We start from the raw sequence: 21,254 nt of genomic DNA, 5'->3' as shown, positions 1-21,254 counted from the left end.
CACAGCCTCAGAGGCTGAGGAAGGGAAAGGCTATGAAAGCAGATTGGGAGACATAATGTGGTAAACTTCAGATTTGCCAGATTTTGTTTTGGAAGCCAGTGTTTGATGATTACCTCATGATGGGAATTGGATTGCAGACCTTGCCAGCTCTTTACCCAAACATCTAAAATCTTTCAAAACATTCTTTTTCCAGCAGACCACTTTAATCCAACAGATTATACTACCATGTACTGTGTCCCAACTCAGTCTGGTGCTTAGAGCTGCCCATAACTGAATATTCATGAATTCCAGGCAAACATCATGTTTTGCTGTGCTCTTGCAGTACCTGGCAAATAAGTTTACTGCACAAATATAGCACACTCAAACCCCCCCCCCCCCCCCAATGCATTAACCTCGGCAACTTTAACTTTTTAAAGGCATTTACTTAACTTTTTTTTCAGTTGATAAGGATAAAGCAATGTTGGTGGTGTTACCTGATTCCTGACCTCTCTAATTACACTATTGCCAGCATATCCTCTGCTGCTGGAGAGGGTTTTTGTACTGGGAAAGCTTATTTTATTTTTCTGCAGGAAAATAAGCTGCCCAGTATGCCCAAATACATAGCAGTAAAACACTTGCCTTGGCAAAGAGAATTTGGTACCTAAAATTAGAGGGGGTTTTATTTTATTTTACTGTGGGTGAGTCTCCAGTGAGTTATTAGTCACAAAAATGTTAATATTATGGCCAAAAGGTCTTTATCAGATAGATGTTGAGACAAATATAACTGTTTTTTCTGTACTGGCTATTTGTAGTGATAAATGCAAGTTTAATTACTCTCTATTGGTTTCACTTGGCCTGCAACCTGTCCCTTGTGTATCCCCAGGGGATTCATTATTAATTAATTATTTCCATTTTTAAATTTCCAAAGAATATCAGTTGACTTTTACAGCCTCTTCTGTGCTCCCCAAGCTTCATATCACAGCTAAATGCTCATTTTTCACTGCCTGAAGATATTTTCTGGCCTGAGTGATTCTATGAATCTGGCCTGTACTTCAGCTTAAGGGAAAACCTACACATGGATTGAATTTTGGAGAAAAAGATTTGAACCTTCAGCTGTAAATATATCTTGTGTTATGTCTTCCAGGTTCATTCATATTGTAACTTGCAAATGGCAAAACAAGGTTGCTATTTATTAAAAACAATAATGTTCTCAAAATTGTGTTGGAAAAACAATGAAAAATAACTCCCACATCTTCCCCAGGGCCCAGGCAGAGAAAGGTGGAGCTCAGCTGTGGAGTCCCCCTGATTCTTCCATGGGTATTAACATCTGCAGCACCTGGGATCCACAGCACAGCTCTTTCCTCCAGAGGCCAAAAGCTGAGCCTACAATTCCAAGCAGAATAATCACCTTTCCAGGGCAATAACAAGCCCTTCCCCAGAGCAGCTGGTTAAGAAGGCTCCCAAGCAATGACAAGAATGTGGTGAAAACTTTGGTCCAGCTTCTGGCCATGGCAGGGAAGAGACACCTTTTGATAACACTGTATTTTTTATTCTTTGTGTTTGTCTGTGCTCCCACTCTGATCACTCCTTGAATTATTATTTTTCAAAAAAATATGTAGGAGAGAAATTATGTTTATTCAGGGAGAGCTTTAATTTCCATCTGTTTTAAGGGCACCAGGAATGTTTTAAACCCTGCAAACACACTGGGAGCTCCAGAGTGTGTAGTGCACTTTTCTGCAGCACTGATTTATTCTATTTTACAAAATTCTGTTTAACCATGCCCTGGGTTACCAGGTAGGCTCAGTACCAGGAGTGGGAGATGCAGACCTGGAAGATGCTTTGGGCACAGCCCCTCCAGGTTTTATGCAGCCTGCAAAGGCTGGCCTTGCACTACAAACGGGTCTGCTGCTGCCATCTCCTGGAAAAATCCCTAATGGAGATTTCCAAACATGGGGAGGAGTATCTGCTCCTGTTAGAGAAATACTTTGGGGGCTTTTTGTGCTTTTTAAGGCAGGCTTTTCCCCTCAAGGGCCATGTGATCTGCCCAAGAACAATGTGTACACCAGGCTATTACCACTCTCTGCCAAACCCAGTGTAAGAGCAAAACAATTCTTCCAACAACAACCTGCTACTAGAGAGGCAAAAAGATCATCCTTCCAAAGGAATTCATCCTTCCTCTTCCTTACAGCTCTCCTGTTTCATCAGACCATAGAATTTGGGTTGGAAGGGACTTTGAAAATGCCCTAGTTCCAACCCCCTGCCCTGGGCAGGGACACCTTCCCCTCGACCAGATTGCTTTGCTGTGCCCCCAGATCTGTGACCTGAGCTGAGCAAGAGCCATTCCACACATGTTCACACAGAGACCACACAAACTTTGACACAAGGAGAAGTCCTAAGGTTCCTGTTCATCCCAACCCATCAAATCTAGAATTTCTTTCTTTCTACACTGTTTGCACTTATTTCTTTCTCAAACTGTCACACACATAGAAATATTTCTGCAGCCTGGTCCTATGGGATTTTCAGAGGAATTGAATACAATTTCCTTTTCCCTCAGATATCTTTTCCTCCTAGCAGGAGTCTTCAAAATCCTTTCCATCTCTTAAACATTCTGTGGCTCATCATTCTGTAAAACCTTAGAGCACATAATAGTGTGTGACAGGAGAAATCCCCTCTCGCTTGCAGGCAGCCTTAAGCCACACAGGCTGCTGTTTGCCACGAGCAAACCCCTTGATAATTTTGAAGGCATTCTTAACTCCATGCCATCAGGCCCCAATCTAACCTGTGAGGTGTAATTGCCATGGCATTCAATGCTTTTGATCACCCCCAGCTGGTGGGATTACACCACCCCAAGCAGGTGCTCACAAAGGCAGGAAGGGTTTAGGAAGTGTCCCAGCAGCTGCTGCTGGCAGGGCTTTAAAGTGTCCTGCTCAAAGGAGGAGTCAATGGGGAATCCTCCCAGAGCAGAGCTGAGAATAGCAGGACCTGTGACTGTGCTGTCTCTAAGCTGCACTTACACTTATACTGCTTGTACACTTATACTATTTATGCTCTTATACTGCCTAAAAACTGCCCTGCAGCGTGCCCTGGAATTCCAGAGCAAGAGATGTGTAGGGCATAAACCCTGAGCAGGGGTGGCAGGGACTGTTTCAGGGAGGCAGCACAGGGAATTGGTGGCACTTTGCCTGGTGGAGAAGGTGTGAAAGGGAGTTAGCCCAGACCCAAGACACCACTGATTGTGTCCCTGGGCCTCCCAGATGGCTCAGTGTGGGGACAGAGACAACCAGCACCTTTACAAACCTGTTCATTATTTAAAGAACCTCTATCAACCTTCACTAGCAGAATTAAGCATCTTTCAAAACTACCATGCACAGACCCCAGGCATCTTCTGTAGCTTGGAGGACTTCTAGCATGGGAGAGGAAAGAATCTGCATCCTGCACCATCCATACTCTTACTGGATGTGGAAATTGTAATGATATTATTAAATTAAAATGCATTAAATCAAATTATTATATTTATTATTAAATTAATAATTAAATTATTGATTATTATTATAATGGCTGTCACTGTCATATTTCCTGACAAATCCCTTCACCAGGATTTTTCTCCTGGGAAGCTGAGAAGCCTCGGGGAAAAAGGAAAACAATTCTTATCTCATTTGCTTCTCCTGTGTTGTGCTCACATGTGGAATGTGTTTGGATATTGTTCACCCACAGGTGATTGTTCCATTGCATTCTGCTGGGAGTTGTTTTGACTCAATGGCCAATCAGGGCCAAGCTGTGTTGGGACTCTGAAGAGAGTCAGGGGTTTTCATTATTATCTTTTTAGCATTCAGTAAGTATCCTTTCTGCATTCTTTAGTATAGTTTAGTATAGCATTATTTAATATAATATAGTATCATAAAATAATAAATTAGCCTTCTGAGAACATGGAGTCAGATTCATCATTCCTCCCTGCCACGGGGCACCCCACAAATACAATACAGGTCCATCCATCCCACAGCTCCAGGGCTTGCAGGCTTTGGGGCTTTGCAGTTGTAGTGCCTTGTCACAAGGTGGCAGGGATGTGACACTGCCTGGCAGCACTTCTGGGCTCAGATCCTTGCTGCTTTCTTCCTTATCTGATATGGATTTATCAGCAGTCATCTGTCTTTTCTTTAAAACTGTCCCTAAAACTGTCTACCTATTTGCACTCAAGAAAAAAGGCAAAAAAACTGCTGTGCATCCCTCTGCCTGGAAGTCATTGTGACACAGGGAAGTGAGGAAGGGGCTGGCCTGGGTCAGCCTCTGCTAAGCCTCAGCTCTGGCTGCTCCTGCTTCCAGGTTAAACCCAAAGCTGTCACGATCAAAAAGCCCTTCTGTTCTGAGTCACAGGGACCATTTCTTCCTAAATAACTGAAGATGGAAAATCATTCTTGTAGTTTCAAAAGGAAAAAAAAACCAAAAAGCAAGCAACCTACACACATGTATAGGTGTGTATTTATACATACATTTCCTTCAATGAAGAAGAAAATCTTATAAATATTATGTTATCTCTGGCTTCCTAGAGAAGATCCTTAACTCTGGGCTTCTGAAACCAAATGTCTGTGCATTCATAGGACCATTTCCCTTCTTTTTATATGCCACCCACAGTAATCTTCTACCCTTCCACGTGCCAAGAATTTTGTGGTTTTGCTGCTCTGCTCTCTCAAGGGTGTTGCAAGCTGTGTAGCAGGGAGTGAAAACTTTGTCACTGCTCATCAAACATTTTCATACAGAATTCTACCTGTGATGATAACATTAGATTTGTGTTAATAAGCTGTTAATAACCACCAGGTAATTATTTAGTTTATCTCTAGAGTCCCAGCTGATTGTTGTCTCCTTATGTTTGCTTGCCTGGCAGCCTTCAGGGACAGGGGATTTTCAGGTTTTTTAATCTGCAGTACATGCAGTGAGAGATTACTCAGCTGTCACTCTGCAGAAAACACCCCTGTCATGCAGCAGGAGGTATCCATAACAAATTGCTGCTATCCACATCCAGCTCTGCACAAATGCATGTGCAGGATGCCTGATGCTCCCCAAGTCAGAACCAGACCTCGGTGGAGCAGAGGCATTGGCACAGCAGAAGGAAACAAGCAGAAAATGACCCAAGTAGAGCAGATAACATTAGAAAATGATTCTTTCTGAGCTGCTGTTCACTAGCAAATATTTCCTCATTTCAGCACAGTGCAGTGGCCCAAGAAGGGATTTTTTGTGGGTCAGCTGGATGTGCTCCTGCTTCATACTGAGACTCTGAGATTGACCTGAGGTTTGCCTTCCAATTTATTGGAATAGAGAGTAATCAGAAATTTTCTCAGCTATCTAAACCACAGACCCATGGAACCAAATAAGCCTGAGCTCCTACATGCTTGCTATGACCCTTGAGATGAGTGTGTATCATTGCAAGCTTGCACTTTATTTAAATATGCTAAGGAAATCAGCTTTGAGGTTTGAGGCAGGCTCTTAGTTGGGAAGGAGGGAAGAAAATCTTTTCTTAACATGTGATGATTCATTTCATGTGGAACTCATCACTGCAGGACAGCATAAAGACTGAAAGTGTAATAAGATGTGGAGTGAAATGGAAAATCTGACAGGTGAGAAGAGCATCCAGTGTACAAGTGCACAAATTTTGCTTTTTGCTTTGGTTCAAACTCAAAGTTATAAGGAATTTGGGAATGAGATGGGAAAGGTCTTATCTTTTAAAATGAAAGCTAGGTGAACCTCAAGGACAATTGGTTTCAGAGCAGCAGGTCAGGATGTTTCATTTTGAGAATGCAGGGACTCTGCCTTTCAATCATTGTGTGCAGTTTTCTAACCAAGGGATTTGATGTGGGCTTGTGCAGGGCTTCAACTGAAGTAAATCAATGTTTTCCAACAAATGCAATTTCAGACTAAAAAGTTCCATTTCCCTTCAGTACAGCTTTATCATATTGAAGCAGAAAATGCAAAATAGCAAGGCCTGTCTAACTGCCCCAAATATTTCCAGCTTGGAGCTGGGTTAAGCTGGTATGGGGCTGAGTTCTTTCTGCCTTAGGAAAATACCTTTCATCATAACCTGAAGTTGGCTACATTCAGGAACCAGGGATTGGATGTGAAAGATCCATTCCTGATTGCCACTCCTCATGCCCCCAAGCCCTTACTGTAGCTGTCCTTGTGGCACCTCCTGGGTCCCTCTAGTTTTTCTCTTGTTTTGGCAGCTTTTGGTGACATCAATGGTCTCAAGAGTCCCCAGGTTCAATTCAGGTTTAACATCAGAATAAACTTCCATGAGAAAATCTGAATCTCCTTCCAGGGATGAGCCTCCAGATCTCATCCAGGGCTCATGGAGGTAAGTTGCTGGCAAAAGGACATTTGGGCAGAATGGTTCACCACATCTCCTGGAACAGCATCAAAGAAGCTTGCTGGGAAAAGCAAAGATCTGCTAAAATCTCTATCTTCTGTGATGTTTGCTTTTTAGTTTTGAGCATGACAAATGTCTTAAATTGACTGCAGATTTCTCACCAGCCTGGACACACTGAGGTAATCCTGGAGGAAAGTATGTCCTTTTACCAAATTCCAACAATTTGCTGCCAGGCCTGAAGTCTGATACCTGAACTTTATGTCAGAGCTTTATGTGTGATGTATTAGTCAGCACAATTGATTTATTCCTTTGATTTATTCCTGTGCTAAGATATCAGCAACCACAGAACCTTCCCTGGTTCCTGGGAACCCTGCTTCTCTGGCTGTTCATGGCCATGGCACTTGGGAAACAGACTCTGCAGGAGAAAGAGCATCAAAGAATCCCCTGTGACAGTAAAAGGGAGAGGAAAAAGACATATGATGCAGAAAAGCAAGGAAGTATTCAGGGCCAAGCCTGAATCCAGTTTTGAGGGAGAGATTTTCCCCTAGAAGACAGATATAATCTAGGGCAAGAATAACAACAAAGTCCATGGCATTCTTTGCTTTGGTGCTTTCTGCCATAAGCCCTTTTTTTTCCTCCCCACACTTGCCTCCCACTCACAATTTCACAAGTCAGATTCTTGCAGGTACAAGCATAGCTGAGAATCCTGCTGGGAAGTTCAGCGCCCTGGACAGACAGACAGTTGTGCTGGGTGTGTTTATTTCCACAGAACAGCTTGTCAGTTTAACAGAGACAGCAAAATCAGAGAGAAAAACATGTCACATGCAGCCACCGTGTGTCTAGAGCACATTGAGGAGAATCTCACTGCTCTTTTCCTTTGTCAGAGTAGGTTCAGCCCATAGCTCTATTTTCACACTCCTAAAGCTCTGTTAAAATTACCAAGGGGTCAGGCACTGCTAAATTCACCTTTAAACACGGCCTGTCAGCTCTTCTGCATTCCACAAGGGTGGCAAAAGCACCTCTAGCAGCAGTCCACTGTTTATGCATAATGCAAAAATAGGCATTACAAAAAGAAGGCTCAGAAAATAAAATCACACTTTTTGTCAGAGATCACGTTGCCAGGTTCCAGCCTACAGCCATTTGCAGCTGAGGAATAGAGCTCCAGCAACAGAGTTTGTAATGAAAAAACTGACACACCTTCAATTTCAGCCACTCTTGTTCACCACACACAGAATGCAAGAATGCATCTGGTCCATTTAGAGAAGGCATTGCCATTTTCTTGCACACATTAAAAGAGGAAGGATGGGACTTTGTAAGGCCTGGCTCAGCAGAGCCCAGCTGTAAGGCTGGGCAGCTATAATCCAGCATTTCAGTGGAGCACAGCAGCACAATGTTAAAAACATCTGTATGGAGCTGGAGTTTGGGACCCAGAGGTGGGGACAGTGTCGTGGTGTTTGTGAGGGTCCCCAGGACAAGGTGAGAGATGGGAATTTGACTCCCAAGTTCTCAGAAGGCTGATTATTCTATTCTATTCTATTCTATTCTATTCTATTCTATTCTATTCTATATACTAAAACTTGTGAACAAAGCAGGAGCGGTAAATGAGATAAGAATTGTTTTTCCTTTCTCTGAGGTTCAGAGAATGTGAAACCCAGAAATATTCTTGGGAAGAATTGTGCCTTGCTTTTCTCTGTGAAGAGAAATGTGGCTACAGCCATGCCCCAGGGGATCACAGTCTGCTCAGGCTCTGTGTGAGGAGTGTGTTGGGAATGGGAACGCTGACCTGAGTGATGCTCTGCTGTCCCTGCAAGCCAGGCAGGACTTCAAGCTTTTCAGAGGGGCTCCCAAAGTTAAATTAGTGTTTTGGCGTGTTAAGTGGCAGTGATTAACTGCATAAATACTGGAGGGCAGCTCTCACATTTGTGTTTGGTTATGAGGAGTAAACACAGCCTCAGGAGCAGCAGAAGCAGCAGCTGCCTGGCTTCCTTAGGCTCCATCGTTTGAGGATGGGCAGCCAGGGCAAGACTGCTGAACAGGCACAGCAGGAATTCTACTTGAGTGGTGTTATTGAAGCTGGGCATGTTTTCTTCTTTCCTGCTTTGTTCTTCACAGCCTTTACACCTCTTTTCCACAGGTGGGGAAACTGAGGCACGGAAATTTCACAGCAAGTTGACCTGAGTAGCTTCCATGCCAACATCAGCCCCACAGGCTGAAGCAGCTCTCCAGCAGCATGGCAAGCTCAGAAGTGCATGGAGCCAGTGGCACAAACAAGTGCTTAGCATCTCTTGTATGTAATTAAGTGTTTTGTCTAAGATTTTCTGCTTTTGCTGAATTAGTCTTCTTGTTCTTTCCATTTTAATTAGAAATCCTGGTGGGAAAAGCTCTGCAGCAGTTCCAGTCACAGCTGTCTGGGCACCTGGCTTGGTGAGCTGGCTGAGGTCAGTACCTGCCTGCAAGCAGATGCTGCCAAGATTTTGCTGTGCAAAAATTTGCCTTTTATTTTTGGAGGCTCAGATCTTATCCAGACAGCACTTTGGCCAGTAAATGAAAGGCAGAATTGGGGGTTTTCTGGTTTGTGTGTTCTGTGGGAATTCTAGCCTTTATTTGAGAAAATTTAATATCATTTTATTGTAAAAAAACCCTGCAGAATCTAACTTAATACTCTGTTTATTCACATGGGGCAGCTGGCAAAGGGTGCTGCTCTGCTTTTATCCTGGCTGTTCCTGGCAGTGCTGCAGGTGAGGGGCTGGCTGTGCTCAGCCCTGTGGGGCAGTCTGGCTGTGGCTCCTCAGCAGCTGAAGCTTGCAGAATCCGTGCTGGCCGGTGCCTGCAGGGCTCCAGTGCTGTTTGAGGCTGTGGGATTTGCCATGTGCCTCCTCCCAGGCACTCCAGGGCTGTCACAGCGTTGTGCCTGCCATGTGTCACAGCCTGTGGGTGTGCTCAGAGACCTGGGGGTCTGTCCTGATCAGTGCCTTGGGCACAGAGGTGGATTTGGGGTACCTTCATTCTGAGGAGCATTCTGGCACCCCCAGCTAGTGTCAATTAAAATGTAAATTTTTATTGTAAACAAACATTCACCCAAGGACTCCTAAATGACACCAAACCTGTTGTGCCATTCTTCCTGAGCAGTATTCCCACTGCTAACAAGAGACTGGACCAAACCCAGCAAAAGAGGATTTGCCCTGCCAAAGGCTGCCAAGTGCTGCAGAGCTACAGGGCAGCAGTAAAACAGCTCTGGACCTGCAAATCTTCCTCCTCCCCTGCAACCAGAACATTCAGAAACCACTTCCTTCAAAAGAAGGATGTATTTGACATAAGGAAAATTACTTCAGCCCCAGGTTAGCAAAATATTTATCTCATAAATTGAAGTATACTCAAAAGCCAGAGAGATTCCTTTCTTTTGGCCTTAACTTTGAAGCTCAATGTTCAATGCAGTGCTTTGCAAAAGAACCTCAGGCCTGCTTGTATTCTGTTAAAAGAAGGAAAAGGGAAGAGGTCAAGACACATGACCCAAAACCTGCCAATGGTTATCCACACCCCTGTGGGTTCAGCAGGCCTGAGGCTGCTTCCCCTCTGGTCAGATGCCTTTTGTAGGAGGAAAGCCTGTCTTGGAGCTAAAGGACACCTTGTTTTTCAACACAGTACTCTTGTCCCAGAACTGTTCACAGCAGCATTTACACTTTAATTTGCACCCCAACATGGTTGGAGGTCTGCAATAAATTAGAAGCTCAGGTCTGTGGCTGCACAGCATGTTTTGCAGGAAAACATTTCCAAGTATTTTTTATTCCCCTCCTGAAAACTTCCTTAGGAAGAAGCTACTGCTAATTTTAGTAGGTGAATGGTGTTACATGGAGCATGACCAAGAGGATTTTAGTTTTCCAAATGGCACATTTTTCATTTTGTGAATTGAAATTCTGAGTAACAAAAAAGCAATATAATGGTTCTTCAGGAAATGATGATATATGAATCTGTTTGCAAAAGCAGCTCCATGCAGTCACTCTTTTTTAAGTGCTCATTAAAAAAAAAAAAAATCAAATATGCCATTCCCAAGCAGATCTAAGCAAAGGAGAACCATCTCCAGGTGAAGGCTAAAGTTCACCAGCCTTCTGAGTATACCACAGCTCATGTATCCCTTTATCTCCATAATTATGTATGCTTTTGATATGCAAGATGAACTGAGCAGTTTGACTGAGTTCAGCCTGGAGATTTGGGATTTGTTTGAACTGCTGACCTGGAGTTCAGCCCTGGACTGCAAAGCCTTGTGGCTCTAGAACAGACGCAGGGTGAGTGCTTAACAGGGAAGCTCTCTGTGCATACCCCTGTGGTCAGCACTTCTCTGCCTCTAATCTATGCAGATACATCAAAAGCAAAATATTTTCAACAATGGCTCTCTGGAGGATAATGAGAGAAGAAGCAGTGGAGCTGTTTTTCTGGCCAGTGGATGTCAGCATGGCTGTTGATGGGAAGAGATGCACAGTTTCCTTGGCACATATGGGGAGTGGGGAGCATGGTCCTTCTCCTTTCTACCTTGGCAGAGAGAAAAGATGACAAAACATTGCTGTTTTGCTGTGGGAGATGCAGCTCTCTTCAGGAGGATTAATTTTTCAAGAGCTTATTAAAAGTGCCTGTGATTTACAGACATGGTTTCAATCCTATGTTGGGCAAATACACCCTGAGCACACTTTGTCTTGTGACTTCCCACCCTCCAGCTGCTTCCCAGTCAGATCAAACCTGACCAGGCTTATCTGGCAGCACATGGAAAGATGTTTTTTAAAGGAACTATTTCAAGGCAGGGAAGTCAGAAGAAGCAGTCCTGAGTGGCTCAGATGCCTTCTCATGCATTTGGAAATTTGAATATTTGGATACAATCCCCAACATTGGTGGCAAAGAGAGTGAACCAGCATTTAGAAAGCAAGGACCAAGGCAGTAATGCTCATGTCAGAGGTCATTGAACAAATGACCTAATCTGTCACTGAAATAAGGGCTTGGAAATGTTGTCCAAATCAAAGAAAATCTACATTTGATGGGGTTTGCAGGGTATTTTTTCCTTCAGGGAGCAGCATGTGGTAAGTGAGTTACTGACATGCTGGTAATTCAAAAGAGGAGAGTTTTGTATCCCTGCTGTGAGGCTGAATGACAACACAATACAGTTAGGAAGGGGAAAAGGCAGCCTCAGCCACGGGCCTCCTGCACTCTATATTCAGTAATGACAAGCAGCACCAAAAAAAGGCTCACACATCAGGCAACCTTGAATTTCTCCTGCAGTCCTCAAAGTGGAATGAAAGTGAGTGAGTGAAAGATTTTAGCTGCAAATTGACTTTTCAGCTTTTGCCCAGCCAAGCTTCTAGAAATGGAATTATTCTGGAAGAGATTAAAAATAATTTTATACTTATTGGTTTTCAGTATAATGAAAAATATGCACTTGTAAACCATTGGAAGAAATGTAATTTCAACCCCTTTATTATTTTTTTTTTTTCAGGAAAAAATCCCTCCACCTGTCTCAACCAACTTTTCCAGGTAGGCATAAGTGGGGGAGAAACCCCCGAGCACTTAAACACTGGTTTTTGAAGCATTCAAAAAACTTTTTAAAGAAATATTTTATTTTCTGAACTTTTCAACACAGTTTATTTGATAAAAAATCAAAAGAGGTGTGAATTCTTCATATGAAACTCGGTCTCACAAGTAAGACAGGGATGAAGTGCCCCTAAAGGCTCTGGCTCTGCTGTCACCCAAGCAGGATGGGAGAGACACTTCCCTCCTTGCTCTATCTTGAGGTTGGGATTGAAGGTACTTGGGTGAAACTCTGCTTTCCTGTGCAGGTCCTCCTTCTGCCAAGCAGGGGCAGCCCTGAACAGCTGATCTCAGGACAATAATATACTTTCTGGTTTTCTTCAACAACTAAAATTCATGCAGATCTTTCCAAAATGTGTCATCTTAAACAAAAATATCTCCACTTTTTGAGTGTGAGTTACCCTTCTTTATTAAAAAAACCCCTATATTTCAAAAAGTCATGTTCTATATATATAGACATGTATATAAATTTTTAAATTTTTTTTTACATTTTTAAATTTCAAAGTAGCCAAAGCAGCAACCCTGAAAAACCACCAGCACTTAACAAATGGCAGCCAGCCCTACATCTCTGTGATTGCTACTGACATATGGGTTTAGGACCCTCAGTTTCTCCCAGGGAACATGTTGTCTCATGGTATTTCTTGCCTACCCAGCCAGAGTAATGAAAACAGTGTGAGGATAAGCTGTTCAGATAAGTGTTTGCCAGCCTTCCAGTTTTATGGTTACTTGGAGCATTCTGGTGCATATGTATTCTTTGTGAATTATATTTCTCCCTATAAAGAAAGTTTGGTTAAGGCAAATACCTTTTTATCCCACTGTCAGCCCTATTCATCCATGTCTGATGTCAGCTGTCTTTGAAATTGAGAGAGTCTAATTTCTTATCAGCTTTAGCAAAAGGATCTTTTTCTTATACAGATTTCTCAGAGCTGAGTAATGACTAACAGAAGTCAAAACCCAAATGGTGAAGCATGTAGGGCCCCAAGCCAGTTGTGATGCTTGGCACACCAGCTTTGTCTTTCTAAGTCCTGCTCACTTTGAGAGTGTGACCAAGTTCAGGAGAGAAAATTAGCCAAGGGAAGTAATATTTTATCTGTCTTAATTAGGCAATTATAAAACCTGTCACTGACTCTCCCCTGCATTTATCAGTCAGTCAATGGAATACAGTATTTCAGTGCTTCTTCTGCCCCTCAGGGTCACTGGAGGACTATCCCAGTTACAGCAAAGGCAGTGAGAAGCAGTTCCATGACCACAGTTGGATTCTGATGCTGTCATGTGGGCAAAGCACCTTCTGATCACATAGGCAGAAACATTGCCCACCAGTAAATTTCCCTGAGATCAATGAAAAGGTTTTCCTGCATCATCCACGCGCCAGAAGCCAAATGACCCCACCTCTGTCTATAAACACAGACCTTGAACTTGGCCCCTCCCACCCAGGTGCAGGAAGATTGGTCTCCTCCCTTGGGGAATGAGACTTTGAAGAGTTAAATGAAGGGTGAGCATATGCCCACAAAAGCCAGAGGACAGCTTCTGTCATGTCATTTCTGGCACTGGACAACAAATGCAGGCATTAAACTCAGGGTGGATTGGGCTGATGGTGGGAAATCATGACAGTGAAGCATCCACAGACATGGAGATGTATTTGGCTGCAGCTCCAGATCCAAAGGTGTGTGCCCACTCCTGTGGTGGTTTTCTGCACGGTGCAGAACCTCAGCCTCTTCTGAACCAACTCAGGGAAGCAAAACTGCGTGTGCAGAAGGAGCTGGGGGGCTGTGATAGTGCTTTTCTCTTTGGGCAGATGTGTACTCACCATTAAAAATCACATTGGATGTTTCTCCTTAGGCAACTCAAACAATACACAGGCAAGTAAATAAATACAGAAAAAAACAAGGTTTAGGTGCTGTTTGAAAATGGGGAGTTTTGTATGTGGTAAGTTTTATGCAAATTAAATTTTGCACATCCATATATAATCCATATACCAGTTGGATTAAACAAAACTACCATTTGGGAGGTATCAGCCTCTGTGTGTGCCACATACAGAGCATTTGCAAAACAGTCATTGGAACCCCTTTTCTGGCTTTGGTTTTGAGAACCACTGAGACCCTGAAGAAGTTCAATCTATTTGTTTCCCACTTTGGCTATGCTGTGAGGGGCAGAAGCAGCCTGATCTGCAGGAGAGAGAAGAAGCAGAGAAGGGCTGAAACTCATATTTTTGCACATATTTTCCTCACATCCCAGCCACAGGAGCAAGCACATCACTGAGCCCTGCCCTGGCATTGCTTCCTGCAGCCTCTCTAGGTGCCACATCTTGGATAACCCAGGTGTGATTCCAGGGATCAGCATTCCTGGCAGATGACAGTACTTCCAGTACCATCCTAAGCTAACAGACCTCCTTTCATCTGCACAAAAGGGAGATGTCATCCAGCAAAACAATGCAATTCCCTTCAAAACCAGCTAGGACCTCTTCTATCGCTCTAAGCTCTTGGTTTAATTCTCCGTATTACTTCGTGTTCTACAACATTTCTCTCTTCTTAAATGCTTATTGAAGCAAACCAGAAGTGCATAAAATCAATGTAATTAGCAATAAAAATAATTCCAACCCCCAGTTACTTCATTACTATGGAGAGAAGTGCAAATGGCACAGAAGCAACTTTGCCTACAGGTACAGAGCTGGTGGAGCACCATTAATGGTAATGGTACCACCAGGGACAGGGCCTCTTCTTGCTCCAACAGTGTTGCCTTCATGAGAAGTATATTTAGATTCTGCTGGAATTTTGTGCTCTTGTTTATCATTCTTTTTCATTATTTTTTTTCCATAGTGCCCCAATTTTTTACTATTTTTTTTTAGACCAAATCTAAGACAGTGAAGTACCTGCAGCATCCTGCCTTGACTTTCACACATCCTTCCCACCCCTGCTTTGTACCAGCAGTGCCTCCAGGAGATAATCCCTCTCCCTTTTCCTCCCCCTGAAGAAGCAATTCCCTCTTGTCAACTCTTCAAGCAGCGCTTTTCAGCTGTGGCAGCATCCAGTAGCTAAGCAACAAACAGCATCCCCAAACACCAAATCAAGGTGCACAGGGGAAAAAAAAATCCCTGCTGTGCACATTATAGCACAATCCAGGGAAAATTGCTGCATCATGGACACTTTTGCTTTGTGCTGAAAAGGAATCAGCTGCAAAATCTGACCCAGACCCTATCCTATCCTATCCCTATCCTCCCTTTTCTGGAAAATATTTCCAGTAGCTAAAAGCCAGTGTAATTACTGGTACCATACTTACAGTCATGGCTCTTTCTGGTTGGTGGTTGGAGAATTTTTTAGTTTTTGACACCTGCACTTAAAAATTACTTTTCACACTGTTTGGCTAAAGCCAAGAGCCAGCACCAACGTACTCAGTTGTGCCTTAAAACATCCCCTTTCACTTGTTTCTTTTTGCTGCTCGCATTTTATTTTCCTCTCCCACATACACTACTGTGACTGAATAACCTGAAGCACAATTTCCTTTTAATAGGCAAATGACTTTTAGTTGGCCCCTGAATTATGGCCTAACACGTGCTTCATTATACAGGCCATAAAATCTTTCCATATATTGTGCATTTTGTTTCAACAAGCTTATTAATGAGAAAACAAAGTTCATCACATTAAAAGAGTAAAGGCAGCTAATGGGCACCTAATTCCTTGCATAACTGACTGCATTGATAGCTCAGCAAGGCTACTTTAACAGGCAAATAATAAATGCATAATGAGTCGCTTCTGATCCCCAAATCAGGCTTGTTCAAACTGTTTTAGAGAAGATATTCAGAATATTATTACTCTGAGCTGAAGCTAGGCTGTGTAAGAAAAGAATTGGAGCTGAGCGGTTTCCTGTGCTGTTATATTTAGGAATTCACTGGGAGTATATTATTGACTTCAATCACTGAACAGGATGACCAAGATATCAACATTTAAAGAGGATGCTCTGGGTCAACAAATACACTTCCAGTCCACCAGGGCTTGCTTGTTCAGCTGTAAACCTGAGCCTGACAGCAAAAACCTTTGGTAAGAAACATGCTTGGGATGGAGTTTGGTCAGCAGAGCACATTAAATACCAATGAAAAGAAAGAGAGAAAACCCAGATGGAAAGCAGGGGAGCAAAAGTCCACCTGGATGCTTGTCCTACTCCTGCATGAAGGCCTTCATGAATTTAGAGGCAGCAAATTCCCACTCCTTCAAATCATCTGCACAATCTCTCAGCCAGGACATTCACCCCAACATAACGGTTATCTTCTTGAACCAGAGAGGATTTGTGTCCCTTTGGGTACAACAAGGTGATAAAAAATGTTTGGAAACCCTTTTTTCACAGAGATATGCTGCTCTTACCTTCCAAAACACTGATGATGATGATGATGATCTATGGCCTCATTCATGAGCACCCCAGGGTCACAGCTAAGGTAGGCTGGCATTTAGGGACGGAGATGATCTATACAGCTGTGTTAAATTCTGAAATTATTAATAACCATAGAGAAATTGCTGGCAACCTTACTATGAGGATCCCACCACACATGCAAGACCCTTGAGCTGCCCTTCCTTTCTCAGGTTAAGGTATTTTGTGGTTAAAAAAAATTTAAAATAATTTTGTTACCTAAAGTTACAGTTAGAGGAGACCTGTTTATCTTTGGGCTCAGACTTGGCCCCAGCCAATTCATCAGTGGAGCTGTGCTGACTTCTGTCAGTTTGTCATCTGGCTCCTGGGTAGAAAACTGAAGAAGCAACTATTTTCATTTTTTCACCTTTACTTAAGGCTTTTTCCTGTCCCTGGGAAGTTGCCATTCTGGAATTGCCCTGGTCCTCAGCAGAGAAATAAGCTCATCCCTCCCTTACCAAGGTGTGAAGTAGTTTCTTAGAGCAGAACTGTGGAAATCACAAATCCTCTGCATAGTCAGACTGTGAGGTGATGGGCTGAGCAGGATGGATGGCAGAGCCTGATGTTCTCATGCCTTGTGCCCAGCCACACTTCCTGCACCCCAGATCTGGCTGTTGCACTCTCAGGGTGTTTTTCTGACACTTTGCAACGCCACAGTCAAGAGAACTACTTAGAGTTAAAACAGAGAGCGTTTGTCTGGACAATCACAGTGCAAAGATTAAATACACAAAAATGGCTATTAAAAATCTGTAACAGTGCTTGTTAATGCAGTCATACCACACTGAAGGAATATTTACTTATTTACATTTTTGCTGTGTTCCTCAAGCTTGAGTAAAGCTGCTCTTCCTGTTCCTGCAGGTCCTGAGCACTTTGATTTCTCTGGCATTGTGATTTCATTACTGTGTCCCTTGGAAACTTTTTCCTGAATTGTTCTCTGCAACTTAGCAACCTGAAACTGCCTGTATAACACAAACCTGTCTCAGGCATGTAATTCTTTCCTCTACCCCCTTGCTCATTTTTAATTCATAATTTATTGGCTTTTTATGTGAAAATCCTGACTGCTCCTTTGGACTGGTTTGGAATTGGCTTTGCCTTTAGGTTTTGCTGGACATGACCTTCCTCAGGGGGTTAATGTGGAAGTCTGTTCGATATTGTTCCAGACTGCAAGGCAAGATGTATTCTGTCACCATCTCTATGGCAGTTGTCTTTTGTCAAGTGGGCAGTTTTCCTTATCTCTCTCTGAGTGATCACAATCCTTTCTCCCTCCAGGAGACACCTGCTGATAACAGGCTATCAAATGTCACTGCATGGCTGACACAATTACAGCATCCCATTGGGAGATGTGAGCACAGAGGGTGGAGCCAAGCATTCCTGCCCAGATATAACCTGGAGACTCTGGAACAGCAGCACAGCTTCCCACTGGATTCCCCAGAGGAACAGCAGCTGCCTCTTCCACTGGATCTTCAGAGGAAGACTGCACCCTTTTCTGCAGGATCCCTGCTCCACCAGAACCACACCTGACACTGCAGGAGGGCTGTAGCCACAATTCCCATTGGACTGCTACCAACACCCTGACCCACAGGGTGTCAGGTTGGGTTCTGACTCTGTCAGTGTTGTTTCAGTTTACTGCATTGTTTATTTTATCTTTTTATTTTCTTCCCTACTAAAGAACTGTTCTTTCCGCCTCCCATCATTTTTGTTGCCTGAGAGCCCCTTAATTTAAAATTAGGGCAATTTGGAGGGGAAGGGGTTTACATTTTCCATTTCAGGGGAGGCTCCTGCCCGCCTTAGCAGGCACCTGTCTTTCCAAACCAAGAAGGGACATTGCTCCCAGCCCTTGGCTTGGAGAGCTGAAAATGGAGTCAGGATGGAGGCAGGAGGTGAGTTCACAGCTGGGCACTGCTCTTTTGGCCTTGCTGGCAGTACCAAAGCATCGGGTAACCTCGGGAAGGAGAGTTAAACACAATGCAGCAAGTGCTCTGTGCTGATCATCCCACTGCACTGCTGCAGAGCAAGGCACCAATGCCAGAACTTCCCCACAGTTTTCCTTCAGCTGCTGGTGGCATCACCAGGGAGCATCACAGACAGGCTGAGGTGCTGCTCCCACGGGGTTTGAGCCAGACCAGCAATCTCAGTTGAGTTTATAGTGCAATAAATCACAGCTTTTCAAAGCATTCCCCCCTCCTACCCTTTTTGTGTAGTTTTGCTTGCCAGAGGTGCCATCCTGCATGGTTCCCCTGTGCTGGGAAATGAGAGCATCCAGCTGCAAAGATTCATTAGCACAAGCACCTTCTACCAATAAAAGTGTGCCATGGAGTGGGACAGGGCTCTGTGCCCTGGGGACAGCACAGCCAGGCAGTCAGGCATGTGGTTTTACAAAAATTGGAGCTACAATTTGAAGCAGTTTAGGTTTTTACCACTCAACTGCAATGTCCCCTTTACAGCATTTGTCCTTTGGAGCTGGATAGAAATCGACTCTCCCCCTAGTCCGCAGCCATTCTTTTGTGTTGGCAGGGGCTCTAATTATGCACCAATTAACCTTAATTAAACCAGTTCTTGTGTAACTGCACATGCAGACAATGCACTGAACAAATGGCCTGACAAATATTGTCACTGTAAAGGCATAAACCCACATCAAATCCTTAATTGGAAAGTCAGGCTGTAAATTGCTGCAGATTTTTAGCCCTTTGTTCTTCAAATGATTGAACAGGAGTAGTGGCCTAATACCCTGAATGCTCCCAAGGCCTTGGGTGAATTCATTTTCTTAGCTGGTGAGGCCAAGAGATGTTATTTGTTTAGGAAAAGAGAATGATGGAGCATCCTTAACTGTAGCATTTGTCAGGCTGCTCTAGAGGGTATCAGAATGGTGGGCCCAGGCAGAGACACTTCTGGAGGATGGGTGATTTTGTGCTGGGTTATTTGGTGATTCCTGCTGCCATCTGCCTTGCTGTTTGTCCAGAAAATGCTCCCTAAAGCTGGGACTGTCCATCGGGTTATGCCCTGGGCTGCAGCTTGCAGCCTGTAAGCAGTGATGCAGCCAACAGATGGTGCTCCAACTCGCCAATGCTCCAGGGTTCTTCCCAAAATGCCACACAAGCTTCCTGCACTTTGTGATCCAATTTTTAGTATTCCTATTTTCAGGGAGCTGCTGCAAACAGCAAAGTTTTTACCTTCATTTCTCTGAGCCAAATAATTCTGTGGGACTGCTGGTGTGTGGGCAGAATTCTTGCCAAAGGGATTGCATATCTCCACTTTGGCCCTTTTACTAAGTTTGACATAGAGGAAATAAGTTGGACTATGAAAAAGTCCAGGCTCTGCATCCCTAATTTGTCCTGCAGTGAAAAAAACCACAAAAAACAAAGACCTTGAGACAGTGCAGCGAGGGAAAAAAATTAATAACTAGCACAGAATTCAGAACTTCCTGCTGTTTGTGAGATGTGTTTAGTTGGGGGGTGCGGGGAGACAGCATTTCAAATCCTTTAATAGGTATTGACTTTCTGGTGGTTCAGCTTTGTGCTGCTGAATGCTTCCCTTTCTGCAGATAATCAAACAGGCTCAGGGCATAGAGTTTTGTGGGAAAATATTCTGCCTTGTCAACACAGCAAATAAAAGCAGAGCTAATTGGGCATGGAAATCATGCCCACATCCATCAGTTCCTCACACGTTCTCTTGGCTGCTGGCAAGGCTGTGGTGGGCAGGGGGAGTTGTGGGATCCCTGTGCCCGGGATTTAGAGGAGCCCCCTAATGCAAGGTGTCTGCAGTGAGGAACTGTAAGAGCTGAAATGAGGGAAGTGGGATGCCAGGCAGCTCTTCAAAATACAGTTTATTACATCTGAGATGTTACAGCAGTCCAGGGGCGTGGGCTGATGAATTTGCAGGCAACCACGATGAGGGGAGAGATGACTGAATGTGACTCCATGTTCTTAGAAGGCTTATAGATTATTACATTGTATTGTATTGCACTTTATTGTAATTACATGTGTAATATGCTGTATATTATATATGCAATATTGCATTAATTATATATGTGATATTGCAGTAGTACATAGGCAATATATTGCACTTATGGGGCAATATATACTGCATTTATCACATGGGGGCACTGTATACATAATTTATTACATGGGGTGCTATGTACTCCATGTATCACATGGGGGCGCTATAGATAGTGCATTTATCACATGGGGCACTATATACATAATTTATTGCATGGGGTGCTATGTATTGCATGTATCACAGGGGGGTGCTATATATACTACATTGATTGCATGGGGCGCTATATGCTGCACTTATCACATGGGGGCGCTATAGATACTGCACTTATCACATGGAGATGCTATATACCTCATTTATCACATGGGGGCGCTATATACTGCATTTATCACATAGAGGCACTATATACTGCATTGATCACATTGGGAGCTATATACATAATTTATCACATGAGGATATTGCATTTATCACATGGCCATAGATACAATGCATTTATTTCAAGGGTGGGATGATATATGGCACTTATTACATGGGGGGGGGGGGCGATATATTTTACTTATTACATGGAGGGGGCGATATATTGCACTTATTAAATGGGGGGGCGATATATTTCACTTATTACACGGGGGGGGCGATATATTTCACTTATTACATGGGGGGGGTGATATATTTCACTTATTACATGGGGCGATATATTTCATTTATTACATGGGGGGGGCGATATATTTCACTTATTACATGGGGGGGGCGATATATTTCACTTATTACATGGGGGGCGATATATTTCACTTATTACATGGGGGGGTGATATATTTCACTTATTACATGGGGGGCGATATATTTCACTTATTACATGGGGGGGGCGATATATTCCACTTATTACATGGGGGGGGCGATATATTCCACTTATTACATGGGGGGGGGGGGGGGGGGCGATATATTTCACTTATTACATGGG

The 21,254-nt window shown here is 43.5% G+C and overlaps 1 protein-coding gene across 1 annotated transcript; it reads left to right on the top strand.

The window, feature by feature from the left end:
- Positions 1–8,738: 8,738 nt before the first annotated feature.
- On the top strand, positions 8,739–17,824 carry LOC311151957 (uncharacterized protein; the record flags this gene model as incomplete). The annotated part of the gene is made up of 4 exons (XM_084202669.1): positions 8,739–8,772; positions 11,814–11,851; positions 16,244–16,331; positions 17,573–17,824. The coding sequence occupies exons 3-4, from the start codon at positions 16,248–16,250 to the stop codon at positions 17,822–17,824; spliced, it is 336 nt and encodes a 111-aa protein (XP_084058795.1). The 5' UTR covers positions 8,739–8,772; positions 11,814–11,851; positions 16,244–16,247.
- Between the last annotated feature and the right edge of the window lie 3,430 nt (positions 17,825–21,254).

This window comes from Fringilla coelebs, assembly GCF_963513975.1.
Source record: "Fringilla coelebs genome assembly, chromosome: 3".
In the NCBI taxonomy this organism is placed as follows: domain Eukaryota; kingdom Metazoa; phylum Chordata; class Aves; order Passeriformes; family Fringillidae; genus Fringilla; species Fringilla coelebs.
The sequence above is the reverse complement of the archived record's forward strand: the minus strand, read 5'-3'. Positions and strand labels throughout refer to the sequence as shown.